Source organism: Pelodiscus sinensis, chromosome 10 (assembly GCF_052426305.1).
Source record: "Pelodiscus sinensis isolate ZL-2025 chromosome 10, ASM5242630v1, whole genome shotgun sequence".
Classification (NCBI taxonomy): Eukaryota; Metazoa; Chordata; order Testudines; family Trionychidae; genus Pelodiscus; species Pelodiscus sinensis.
In genome coordinates this window covers 5,227,103-5,241,456 of record NC_143061.1, presented here as the reverse complement: position 1 = coordinate 5,241,456, position 14,354 = coordinate 5,227,103, and the positions used below count along the sequence as shown (strand labels likewise).

At 42.5% G+C, this 14,354-nt stretch overlaps 1 protein-coding gene across 8 annotated transcripts in view; it reads right to left on the bottom strand.

Moving 5' to 3' along the window:
* Positions 1-14,346, bottom strand: part of LRCH3 (leucine rich repeats and calponin homology domain containing 3) — a 116,164-nt gene extending 101,818 nt beyond the window's left edge. For 5 of the 8 annotated variants that reach the window (XM_075938176.2, XM_075938177.2, XM_089780713.1 and 2 more), the window contains exon 1: positions 11,579-14,346. In XM_075938176.2, coding sequence (XP_075794291.1) covers positions 11,579-11,816 — 238 coding nt within the window. In that variant the 5' untranslated portion in view covers positions 11,817-14,346. The remainder of the gene's footprint in view (positions 1-11,578) is intronic. The other 3 variants (XM_089780715.1, XM_075938179.2, XM_089780714.1) reach the window with 2 other exon arrangements.
* Between the last annotated feature and the right edge of the window lie 8 nt (positions 14,347-14,354).

Sequence of the window (14,354 nt, the reverse complement as noted above, 5' to 3'; positions counted from 1 at the left end):
TTTATCTAACCTACTCTTAAATATCTCCAGAGATGGAGATTCCACAACCTCCCTGGGCAATTTATTCCAGTGTTTGACTGCCCTGACAGTTAGGAACTTTTTCCCAATGTCCAACCTAAACCTCCCTTGCTGCAGTTTAAGCCCATTGCTTCTTGTTCTAGCCTCAGAGGCCAAGATAAACAAGTTTTCTCCCTCCTCCTTATGGCACCCTTTTAGATACCTGAAAATGGCTATCATCTCCCCCCTCAGTCCTCTCTTTTCTAAACTAAACAAACCCAATTCTTTCAGCCTTCCTTCATAGGTCATGTTCTCTAGACCTTTCATCATACTTGTTGCTCTTTTTCTGGACCCTCTCCAATTTCTCCACATCTTTCTTGAAATGCGGTGCCCAGAACGGGACACAATACTCCAATTGAGGCCTAACCAGGGCTGAGTAGAGCGGAAGAATGACTTCTCGTGCTTTGCTCACAACATACTTGTTAATGCATCCCAGAATCATGTTTGCTTCTTTTGCAACAGCATCACACTGCTGACTCATATTCAGCTTGTGGTCCACTATAACCCCTAGATTCCTTTCTGCCATACTCCTTCCTAGACAGTCACTTCCCATTCTGTGTGTGTGAAACTGATTGTTCCTTCCTAAGTGGAGCACTTTGCATTTGTCTTTATTAAGCTTCATCCTGTTGACCTCAGACCATTTCTCCAATTTGTCCAGATCATTTTGAATTATGACCCTATCCTCCAGAGCAGTCGCAACCCCTCCCAGCTTGGTATCATCTGCAAATTTAATAAGCGTATTTCTATGCCAATATCTAAATCGTTGATGAAGATATTGAAGAGAGCCAGTCCCAAAACAGACCCCTGCGGAACCCCACTAGTTATATCTTTCCAGTAGGATTGTGAACTATTAATAACTACTCTCTGAGTATGGTTTTCTTTTAAAAAGTAAGCCAATTTAAAATGAAACCTGAATTTAATAGAAATATGTGAAGGTCTAAAGCTGTAAGATCTTAAAACAGATAAAATAAATATGCTGAATCTTTGAGCCTCTATCAAAAACTATGAGGTAAAGGCTGCTTTCCTATATAAAGGAAGAATTGAGGTGGGGGCACAGTAGCTCATGTAGTGTATTAAAGACTTCTTTTGTTTAATAAAAAATGTGAACTTGTGTGCTTAATTCAAGTCCAGCTACTAGCCTAATGCAGGTTGACAAATCATGAGCAAAAAGTTAACTATCTACAGATGGAATCTCTCTAGACCAGCACCCTCAGAATCAGACTAGTGCTGATCTAGAGAATTTGCCAGACCACAGGAGGTCAATATTGTCTCACAGCATTACCAACACTTAAAGGGCTCTCAGAAGATATTTAGAGGTCAATTAGAGCTAAACAACAGCACAGAACACTAGAGCCAGGACTGGTGGCTTGTAAACAAACTTTATGGGACTGCGGGAAATGTGGCCACACCCATGATAAATGGGCATTCAGCTAACTAAAAATCATGCCAGACCACGGATGTTGCCAGACTAGAGAGGCTCAACCTGTAGTATCATTCACCATTTTCAACACACTAAAAATAATAAGAATCTGAAAATGATAAGCTATATAAACAGCTTCAATAAATATATATTTTTACAATATACTCTCATAGGTAACAAAAAGATACACCAAATCTATTGTAAAGGGTCTGTTTGGTACAGCAGTCCCCAATAGATTTTACCTTGCACTCCTCCTTACCCTATCTGTGCCTCCCCTCATGAAGCTGTGAGTGGGGCCATGGTTCCGAGGGGGACACAAACACGGGTAAGGAAGTCAAGGTTACAACGGGTGCTGGACTCTCAGCCAACAATAGGGATGTAAAATCCTATTTAATTATTAAACATAATGGTGAACCTGTTAACTGGGTTAACCAATTAAAATGAGACTGGGCTGTAGTGGGCCCCCATCCACTGTGGCTGGGCTGGAGCAGTCCCCCGCTGCTGCCTCCAGCAGGTGCTGCTCTGACCAGGCTTGAGTGACCCTGCCCACAGTGCACTGGGCTCACCGCAGCCAGGGGCTGCTCCATCGGAGCCAAAGCAGCCCCCTGCATCAGGTTCAACGTGGCTAGAGCAGTCCTCTGCCCACCTTGCCCGTTAACCATACCTGGTAAGCATCACCTGATAAAGGTGATGCTTACCCGTTAACCATTCACTTCCCTAGCCAACAGCCAGAACCCTAGGCACGGGGCTGGCAAGGAGCAGGTCCCCGGGTGCAGGGCTAAGAGCAAAACTGGGCAGCACTCCCTCTCCGCCCCCACTGGGGACTGGGCCAGGTTCCAGTTGTGTCACCCTTCCATTAGGTTACTCAACATACCCCCACATTCCCACAGATTGAAGACCTCTGATTTAGCAGGAAATCAGCATGTTTTAACAGTCATATTCACCAACAAGAATATATCTTTCTTCAGAAAATAAAGGCAGTACAAACAGAAAGCTGATTATTGTACTTTATTCTTTTATATATATTTATTGTGTTTTCAAAAATGTTGTTAGCTGCCTCAGATATTTTAGAGGTGGAGTAAAAATATTTTAAATAATAAAACTGTTCATTTAAATTGAGGCTTTCCACGTGGCGATTCAGAATCATTGATTTAGAAAGCTTTGATTTAAGTCAGTCAATCTACCCTGCCAGGATTAGACACAAGTATTGCAGCCATCAGGAAACAAAACTATTGTATGCCAAAAGTAGACGACAGGAGAGACTATGGAGTATCAATGCTAAGCCTGTTCAACGGCAGGGAATGGATCTGCTGACCACATATTATTCTAGCATTACAAAAACAATTTGAATAGAAAACCAGCACTTCTTCCTCCCAACCTGAGCTGGTCTGAACTGAAGAGTATTATGAAATGAATATTTATGATATAATAACCCAAAGGAGTTTTACTTAAAACAATTACTTTATTTTAGGAAGATTATGACACTGGTTTTCTGGCTTTAAGAATAAATATTTTTGCCAACATTTCTTAACTATGAGCCATGCCATGTTTCTCAAGACATTTTATATTTCATAGATAATCTCAATTAAAATATCAGCAATTAATCTAAATACTGAAGACACCTTATCGAAAAGCTGTAGTAGGAAGCCAATTACATTAGTCCACCTCAGTGCTTTTAACCTTATAATGTACAGAAATGTGTTTTGCTAACATTTTAGTCCTGTTTCTTATATTACCAAAATATTTTCTTTGACTTGTTATTGTACTGGTATACATCGTTAAAAGGCGGCCCTGACTCTGGGCAAATGTTATGGATAGTTTGGAAGCAAAATGCAAAAGCACAACTGGGACAGAGATTGCAATCATATACAATCTCTTCAGGGACCATGCTGTGTTAAGTTTGTGAACGTTTATGCATCGTTGTGGGCCAGGGACTCTATGCAATTCCACTGGGGGTTAGCATAGCTCCTAGAGGCATGAAAAAACAGGAGGAAATGGGGGATTACTAAATTATCTGGGGAAGCTTATAAAGAGCTCCAGATAGCAGTCCCTGGTTTTACATATATTAGTTTAAGGTAGTCCCAGCGGATAGGGACGAAGAACAAATTTAAAATACAAAGGCTTGGAGTATTCTTTTTGATTCAGAAAAGGAATAGGAGCTTCGGTCTTTTATCCTAAGAATCAATGTAACCTTGCTGTGAAAAAGCTGTGACACAATTGAAGTTGTTACCATACACTAGTGACAGCCAATGGGAAGAAAGCAAAGTATAGATGCTACAGACTGAACCTCTCTTATCAAGCACCGTTTGGACATGGCCTGTGTCGAACCAGAGAACTTGCCAGACCACAGGAGCTCAATATTGTCTATTGGCATTACCAATACTTCCACAGCTTACTGGGCTCTGAGAAGACATTTAGGGGTAAATTAGAGCTAAACAACAGCACAGACCACTGACAGTCTGAATTGGTGGCTGTAAACAAACTTTATGGCCAAGTTTCCCATGGTTCCATACCCATGATAAGTGACCATGTGGCTAACTAAAATCATGTCAGGCCATGGATGTTGCCAGACCAGAGAGTGCCGGACAAGAGAGGTTCGACCTGTTGCTGCTCGGTGCACTGGCTTTCTGGGAAACTCACAGTAAAAAAACATAGGTTTTAGGCTCCATCCCTTAGACCGGAATCGAATGGGACACAGGTCCTTCTCTAGAGAGAGATAAAGGTAAGATGCCCCAGCTCTGAAAGGCATTACTGGAATGGATCTCAGAGATGGGTCAAAGTTACCCTGAAATTGTGATATACACATTACAAGCCAAGTTACTGCAAAGACATTGGCAGAGTGACGCTATCAATCTTTGTTCCTGGAGTAGATACCAATAAATACTTGGAACATACTTATCTCCAGTGATTTCCTTATGGTAAATATGATACTTTTTTGTTTACTCTACTTCAAACCTTAGAATCATAGAATCACAGAGCTGGAAGACACCTCAGGAGGTCACCTCCCCAAGGCAGGACCAATCCCAACTAAATCAACCCAGCCAGGGCCAATGATGGAACCACTCTCACCTTTCCATTCTTCCCTCTTACAGTTATCCTAGTGTTTGGTGTGGATAATTGTGGATCTTGCAAGTGATAGCAGAGTTCTCTTTTCTTTTATATATTATTAAGGCCACTTGGAAGGATACCTATGTAGCATGGACGGTGATGCTATTAGTGACAACATTTTATATACATACATATGTTCATCATATAAAATGTTTATGATGGTGTCTGACTCAAGGAAAAGATCTGGAGATAACAGATTATGAGGCTGTTAAGCATATAATAATTTGCCCTTTTTCATCAATAAGGTTTGTAATTGTGGGTATTTTGAGATCGCCAATTGATCTGCAGAAGGCTTGACCTGGCTGCAGTTCCCTTTTTCCATCAGTATTCGTCATATCAATTCTCACATCTTCTTTCATGGATGTGACCTTTACCAAAACCATCCATGTCTTTGTCAACTCCAGACTGGATTACTGCAATATGTTCTAGCCCTTCTTGAAAATCTAGGTAAACTGGGACAACTACCATGTTTAATTTGATCTTCAATTAGACTGTAAGCTCTTGGAAGCAGAATTTTCCTTTCTATCACCTACCTGTATACTGCCGAATACAAAACAACACTAATCCAAATTAAAATACAAAAACAAACAAGACCAATGCACTTTTGAGACAAGCATTTCAACAGTTCAGTTCTGGGTACAGTGCTGATTTTGCTCTTTAAAGCCTTATTTATATCACAGATACCTGAAAGACCACATCATGTACTGCCACACCAGCTGGGACTAGCAAACAAGATCTGGTGACAAAATGACCTTTAGATTCAATGTGGTTCTCTCATTGGTCCAAACAAATATTTAGTTTTCAAAACATGGTGAAAATGCCACCTGTTTATTTAGTACTAGAAAGTAGGGATGTCAACCAACAGTCCACTAGACGATTAACCGATAAGCCTAGGCTTATCAGTTAATTTTGTTGACTACTCGCATTCTCTCCGCTTACCCCCCACTCCCGCCCCTGTATGAGACAGGATGTGGGGGGGAGCAGGAGCTGGTGGGGAGCCCGCATAAAAGCTGGTTTCCACTCAGCACTGGCTCTGCTCCCTCCCCTCACCCCGCCTCTATCAGAGTCAGTGGGGGGACGGGGAGACCCACAGGAGGCTACTGTGAAGCAGCCCGTCTGCAGGGGGTCTGAGCTCCCTGTGGACAGTGACTGCTCCTCATCTCCCAGAGCAGTCTCTGTCCATGGCAAGCCTTGGCTCACCACTGGCAGGGGCAGCTTCACAGTAGCAGCCGCTATCCTTGGGGAGCTCGGACCATCCACGGACAGGGACTACTGCCACCCCACACTGCTGCTTCTGATACAGAGGCAGCAGCATGGAGAGGCAGGCAGCCGGTCTGAGGGGGAAGCTGGTTTTTATGTGATTTCCTGCAGTTGCACGACTATTCAATTACCCGACAGCTAACAACCCTACTAGAAAGTTTACCTGGAGTTGCTTGGGTCCTCTACTCAATTAATTTTTGTTTTGTGGAAAATAAAAACAAAACATACATACTTTATTTAAATCATTCGTCTGGGGTAGGAATGGAGTTCAATATGCAGGCTTTCCTAGGGAAAGAAAACTACCTCTGCGCTCTCTCACCACAGCAGCTTGGAGCCAGGTAAGAAGTGCTTCTTCGTGGGCACCGCAGCTCCAAAGGGCACAGCCAGAGGGAGGGGTGCATGTCCCCTGGCTGCTGCACGTACAAGTTTGCCTGCCCACTGTGCTCCCCAAGCAGAGTGAGGAATGCAGCAAACTGTGCCCTTTCCCCTCGCTCCCTGACAATGAGGAACAGCCAGCAATGTTCTCATAGAAATCAGGGGGTACCCTTCAGCCCCCACATGCTACCTAAAAAGCACCAGGAGAGACTCGGGCAGGGATATGCCCCCAGCCAGCCCCTTTCACTTGCCTGGTAATTCTGCCTCTTTTCAGTGTGGTTTTAATTAGAAGCAATCCCATTCCAGGCACATCTAAACCCTTTCCCTGTTTTAAGTTATGGCAAGAAGAAGCTGTATACCAAATTTAGTGGTCCTAGCTCTTACCATTTAGAAGGAATTCATAAACAGCTAGATGCATTATTCCAGAGGCAAGTTAGATCTGACAGGTGTTTTGTTCTTATGATTGTTCAGGGTATGGACTGGGAAGGTTACCTGTACATTTGTTTTTAAGTGTAACTGTGCCAATTTGTTGATTTAAAGAATTGGCTCCAGCCAACTGATGACAGCACAATGCTAGATTCATTTATATTTGATTAGAGAGGCACTGTTAACTAGAAAATAACTTTTCTACTTGCAAGTTGTATACCTACAATTACAAGTAATAGCCAACACTGCTGTAACTCCAAGAAGTTAGAAAAAAGCACTTTTTTCAATTTCTTTACATTGCTTGTAGTGTCAGCTTTATGGTTTTGTAAATGACCAATTTCACTTTCCTGACTCTCGCATGAGTATGATATCTAGGGATGTTAGAAAGTGATTAACTGAATAGCCATGTAACTTCGTCAAATTTTAGTGGTTAAATGACTATTCAATTATGCCTGGGGGCAGGGCCAGTAGCCATTGTGTTCCCAGTCCCACTCCCATGAAGCCCCGTCAGCCACGCTGCTGTCTCTGTTTCAGAGGCAGCAGAACAGGATGGCAGGCAGGAGCCAGTCCATGAAGGGAGACCATTACAAAATCAGTTCCCCGCACAGACCTGCTCTTGCCTGCCACCCCGTATTGCTGCTTCTGATACAGAGGTAGCAGCTGGGGGTGGCAGCAGCCCCTATCTTCCAGGGGCCCAAGCTCCCCATGGACAGAGGCTGCGCCATCCCAGGGCCTTGTGCAATTAAGGAGCTGGTATAATACTGTTTCACAGTCATGTTGAAACAATATATAGAAAATGCTTGGTTTAGAACAATCTCCCTCTTCTTCCCATATGCCAGACATCTTCCTTCTCCATATCTTTCCTTAAAATCCACTTTCCACCACTAAACTGACTGCAACTTTATCTGCTACTATTTTTGCACTTCATCCTTTAATCACCTGTACTGCATCCATCTATTTTGTCTTTTAGTCCAGCTGAGACTTATGTACATGCTTAGGGCTTTACATTTTCAGCCCTTTGAGGGAGTGACCTTGCTAAATAATGTTTTGAAAACACACACAAAAATTAAAATTCTTTACAAATTAGTAATCTAATATACTCAATAGCATTTCTTATTACTTGTCATTACACATGTAGTTTGGCCATGACCTGCAATTACACATCAGGCAAGAAAAAACTTGCAGATCACTGAAAGGCAACACATTATTGGGTTTACACAGTATAGTAAGAATCCCAGAGTGTAAACATTTTCAATGGTTACTCTTTATAAGTAAATAGGAACATCTGCTTTCAGTTTACTCCCCCAAAACTTCTCACACTACCAGTGAGAAGGACCTGAGTTTATTCTGTGGTAGCACAACATCTCTTTTGGAAAAGTTATTAAAACTTAAACAAACAATATAGTAGGGTAACCGACTAAAAATATCTTTAATAATTGTTTTAATACTCAAAACAGTGAGAAGAAATTGAACCAAAATAGTATTGTGCCATGATAGTCATTATTTATTTATGGCTTACTCTTGGATGTTAGGAAACAACATGCTAACTGCCTGAGTATAGCTGGTTGTGGAACTAACTGCCTAAAAGCATGTACAGTAAATTAAATATTACTTTTTGTTTCCAAAGGTTTTTTAGCTCAAGACTTGGTGTGAATCATGCATTTACTACTAACGTGAAATCACTAGGACATTTACTGAACCCATGAATAGAATTGGGAAATATAATGAATTCAAGTTTTATGTGATCTGCATCTACTGTTCAGATTAAAACAGATTAAGAAACAAAAGGGCTTTAAAGAGAGTCAAGGTGTCAAAGAACTTTACTTTTCGGAAAGTATAGTGGCAATAAAATACAGTTCTTGTATACCTCCTTGGCATTTGCAGTATAAAAAATACCAATTTCAAGATTTACATTGATTATCCAAGTAAATTTGACTTTTCAGCTGTAATCTCTATATCCTGACTCCTTTTTTAGGTTCACTTGCTATATCAGATTGTAGGGTACGTCTAAACTACATGGCTCCGTCGACGGAGCCATGTAGATTTGTTTGTCTGGCAAAGTCAAATGAAGCCGCGATTTAAATGATCGCGGCTTCATTTAAATTTACATGGCTGCCGCGCTGAGCCGACAAACAGCTGATCAGCTGTTTGTCCGCTCAGCGCGCTAGTCTGAACGCTCCCCTGCCGACATCAAAGCCCTTTGTTGGCAGCCCCGGTAAACCTCATCCCACGAGGAATAACGGGGCTACCGACAAAGGGCTTTGATGTCGGCAGGGGAGCGTCCAGACTAGCGCGCTGAGCGGACAAACTGCTGATCAGCTGTTTGTCGGCTCAGCGCGGCAGCCATGTAAATTTAAATGAAGCCGCGATCATTTAAATCGCGGCTTCATTTGACTTTGCCTATGTGTCTAATCTACATGCCTCTGCCGACAGAGGCATGTAGTCTAGACACAGCCTTAGAGTCAAGGCCACTAAACAGTTTTTATATGATATATAACTATGGCTGTTCAGAGTCCATTTTTTAAAACAAATATATTTATATCACTATGACTGCATTAACACTTGGGGGGGCTGTACTAATATAAATGTTTTATATTGGTAGAGAATATTTCCCTTCTACGTGACAAATTATACCAATATAACTGCATCCACACTAGGCAGGTTTACTGCGTTTACCTAGTTCAGTACAGTAAAACAAACTTTTGGGTAAACATACCCATGCGCTTATCTTTATACAATGTGAACAGACTAGTCTCATTGACCTCCATGAAACTATGAACAGCGCATAAAATTGAGTACATATGTACTGGGTTTTTTAGAATTGGAGGTCCTAGCTATAAATCTTCTAGTACAAGAGCGTCTTTTTTATGTATGTAAAGCTCCTAGCACAAAGAACACTATATATGTTATTAGTAGTTTCCACACAGAAAAAATGAATATAACATTTCTTCCAAGAGAAGTTGATATGAGACAAAAAACAGAGACATTGAAATAAATCTATACTGAGTGAATAATCGCTATTCAGATGTTAGGAACAGCTGTATGCTTTTTCACCCATACTCAAGCCTCATTCTTACAAAGATGCTCCATCAAAAATAGAATGAGATAACTGTATAGATTTTCCCAAATTAGATTTTAAAAGTTTTTCACTAGGGGAAACAAGGATAGACACAGCTTTCCTATCACTATTTAGGAAGTTTCATTGCATCATCATAACAATGAGCATGAAATGTATGGTGTGCATTGCTATTTATTAGCACTTGATGGTTCTTGAACAAATTACAATGCAAATATTAATCACAATAAGTTTGTGGAAACAAGAATACCCATAATTGTTTTTAAAAGTACAATAAATGAACAGCATTTTAAAGAATAAAAAGGACTACTCCCTCATAAGTTTTTAACCTTATTCATTAATTGTATTTACACAGATAGGCTAGACAACTGAGCATTCATTCTGATATTTCATACCTTTCTGTTCAAGTTTATCTGTTTTATTAATACCATAATGTGGAATATTTTATCATTGAGATAATGAATTAAATAAACCAGATTTTCCCTGAGCAGTATGATTTTATTATTACTATCTGTAATCATCTTTAATGATTTTCCCACATATGACATGACACACAGAATATAAAGTTAAACCATGAAATGACATCTTCTACTTCAAAAGATTTAAGTAAACACCCTATCAACACAGCTATCTACTTGTGAACATACTTGATAGACCTAGAAGCTATTTAAAATAAAACACAGTCCAGATTATTTTTAGCCCATGTCCTTGGAATGAATGCACGACACACTAATGCTCAAGAGCAATGAGGAAGAGATTAGTTTGAATATCAACAATGAACAAAAATGAATACTGAAAAGACACTGAAGTTGAAGGCTAATAGCAGGGCTGAAGCCTTCCAAGATTAGCTCAGACATTGTTTATACAACCAGACAGTAAAATACTCCAATCATCTGAAGAAGTGGATTTTGCCCAGGAAAGCTCATACCATCTACATGTTTTGTTAGTCTATAAAGTGCTACCAGACTATTTGTTGTTTTTTAAGTTTTTCCTAGTAAAACGAATGTAAGGGAAAATTCCCTCTGTACAATATTTAAATAAAACACAAATTCTACATTCCAAGCAATAACTTTATAAGCACTTAAAAAGTATCCCTTGATAGCCCCTTCCCAGCCAATATTTGTATTATTTTATCCCAAGATGACATGTAAAAAGACATTTCTGTTTGAAAGGGTTTTGCCTCTGGCTACAAGTAACATCTAAGATTATCTTAAAAAACAACCAATAGTTGGGATCATGAGCTTTTGTAGGCACAGCCCACTTCTTCAGATGACCGAGTATTTTACTGTCTGGTTGTATAAACAATGTCTGAGCTAATCTTGGAAGGCTAAAGCTCATGATCCCATCTACATGTTTTGTTAGTCTTTAACGTGCTACCAGACTCTTTAAGAGTTTTGCCTGTTACAGACTAACAAGCATGGAAGATTATGGAAACCGACAGAGAGCACAGCACGGAGCAGGCTCTTTACTGCACACGCGGGGACAGTGTTGCCAGTTTCAGGGGGCCAGCGCGACAGGGGAGGCTGCGTTGCAAGCAGCGTGAGCGTATAAAACCGCCGCGGGATGCCGAGGACCCGCGTCTGGCCGCCTGAGGAGGAAGCCATCGCCGTGGGAAGCGAGGCCAAGCCGCAGCCGCCTGACAGCGCATCGGGCTGGCAAGGCGGCTCGCCCCGTCGAGCGGACAGTCGGGCCGGGGGAGCGGCTCCCCTGCTCCGGAGTGACTCCGGAGCGCGCCGCGCGACCGCGCCCCTCCTCCCGAGGCCAGCCCCTCCGCCCCCAGCCCGCGCCCGGCCAGCCGGGGCGGGGCGGGGCGGCGCGCGGGCAGTGGCGGCCCCTCAGCCCCCGGCCCCGCTCACCGGCCTGCGTGGTGTCGCTCAGGTCGTGGTTGGCGGCGCTGCCCCGCGGATAGTCCCGCAGCTTCCTGCCGCTCAGGCTGAGGGACCCGCTCACCGCCGCATCCTCCAGGGCCCGGTCCAGGGAACGGCTCCACGAACCCGGCCCGCACGGACCCGCCGCAGCCCCGCACGCAGCCGGGCTCCCGCCCGGCATCCCCCCCGAGCCGCTCTCCACAGAGCCCAGCACCGCGGCCGCCATTTGCCCCCCGCCGCCACAGCCGCTTCGGCTCCTGACGCCACTGCGCAGGCGCGGAGTCCAGGCAAATGGGGACGAGAGCGCATGCTCGGGCGGCGGGGCGGAGCCAGCTGCCCAGGGACTGACCGGCTAGCGCGCAAGCGCGGCTGCAGAAGCGTCTCACAGGCTCCCTAGAGAGCCCGTCTGTGCCCCCACCAATGGAACGGGAACCAGGGTGCAGCTACTTGTGCAGGACTGGTTCACTACACTCTTCTCCTGGAGGCTCCAGACTTCTGCTGCAGAAAGCAAACAAACCCTGCAGTTACCCCTTCAACGAGACAGGACACTTCACCTCCGGCCCACCTGAAGCAAGTGTAAATAGGAGAGAAGGTTTAAAGCTTTTATCTCAGTAACTGGAGATGCTAACATGCATTCCAGGCCCCCTGCTCCCCGCCTTGGGGTCCTGGACATACACCTAGGCTGTGTCTAGACTGGCCAGTTTTTACAGAAAAATCAGCCACGTTTCTGGAAAAACTTACCAGCTGTTTACACGGGCTGCTTGAATTTCCACAAGAGCACTGACTTCCTACTGTCTGAAATCAGTGCTTCTTGCGGAAATACTATGCTGCTCCCGTTCGGGCAAAAGTCCTTTTGCGCAAAAGGGCCAGTGTAGACAGTCCCACTTTGTTTTCCGCAAAAAAAGCCCTGATTGTGAAAATGGCAATGGGGGCTTTTTTGCAGAAAAGCACATCTAGATTTTGCGGAAAAGCATCCATGCCAATCTAGACTCTGTTCCGAAAATGCTTTTAACGGAAAACTTTTGTTAAAAGCATTTACAGAAAATCATGCCAGTCTAGACGTAGCCCTATAGTACTTGTACTTTAATCCAGGAGGCATGGGGCCTGTATAGTTCTCATAAAAATACTGAAATATACTTACCCATTTTGATTCAGGACTGATCTATTTCTTCCCAGTTAGCTTAATCTACTTTAGTGCAGCAGCAAAGGTTATCTACAGCACTGGAAAAGGTTTTTCTGCCAATGTAGCACACCTCTACAGCAAAGTGTAACAGTATCAAAGCTGCACCTGTAATTCCATACTATCGACATGTCCTAAGTGTAGTAGTTTGATTAAGCAATGAGGTTTCACAAATTTAGGCCACAAAGTATTTCTGAATCATGGGCTAGATTTCCAACAAGTAAAAACAGCTACTGCTACACTAGAATCAGCAGAGCTCTGCTGGTTCACAATAGCTGAAACGGTTTCCTATTGTCTTTATGCCACTCTTCACCTGCAGGGCTTCTATACTTAAGCAACTCCAGAGATCTAATTTTGCACTAGGCTGCACGCTCAGGCCACAGATCAGGAGATGGGATTTTGCTACAAGAGTCATTGCCTATGGCACATTAACTCTCAAACATTACCAAACTCCCTATCCTTATATGGGCACTTATTTTTGGAATTACAAATTTAAAGCAACTCTACTGGAGAAGTGATTACATATCCCTTTATTTACAGGCAAAGATGTCTACCTAGGTTTTAGAATAAAAAAGCAATAGGCATTAGTGTAGCTTGATGAAGATCCTAAATCTTTGTTCTATCAAATGTTCAAATTGATCTGATCACTCTCATTTTAGCCCTTTAAAAACCATCTGAGGATAAGTTTCAACACATAGCTGTCATCTATCTGTATATGCAAGTAACTTCTATTGATCACTAATTCTACTTAGTCAACAAGTTTTAAAAAAAATATGTAGAGAGGCAGTTTAGGAGAGGCAAAGGCATTGATTAGGTTACTCAGTGTCAACACAACCTTTTAGACTGCTTCTATTCATAAGAATTCTTAATATGAATAAGGTGTGTTGCTTTGTGAACTAGGGATACATGCAACCCTTTAAAATTTCTCTTAATGTGTACCTCATCACACGTCAAAATAAAAAAACCTCATTCCAGCACTGTAATTTGAGATAGATATCAAGGTGAGCTCTTGTGTAGCTCAGGGACATCAGATATTCTACTTTGCAATAAAAATCAGCGCATGTCTCCCCCTAGATGACATGAACAGGCTCATCATTCAGGCCTTAGCTGGTAATAGAAAAGCAGGGAATTTAAATAATCCAAGGGCCTGGCCAGGTACTCATCATAGTTGAAATTGTCAATTATGTCTAAAGCCTATGTTTTGTCTACTGCTGCAATCAGAAGTGGCAGTTTTACTGCAACTCTAAATTCCTGCTAGCATCTCACTGAAAAGTGACCTCATTTCAGACTGAAGGGGAATCTGCCAGGGACAAAAATGTTGATCCTATAATGCTAGTTTAAATTAAAGTTTATCTTCTGAGCAGTGAACCATTCTAAAGCAGCATGGAACGTAGCATTTGTACTGACAGATTTTCAGCTGATTGACATAGTCTGTGACAGGCTCTTTTCAGTTTGATGGTATTTTCCAATAGGCTCAGAAATGTCAGTTTTAATTAACATATTCATCAAATAAAATTCACAGTTCAAACAATACAACGGCAGGAAGTGCTTGTCACATTTCAGGATGTGCTGACTCAAGAGCAC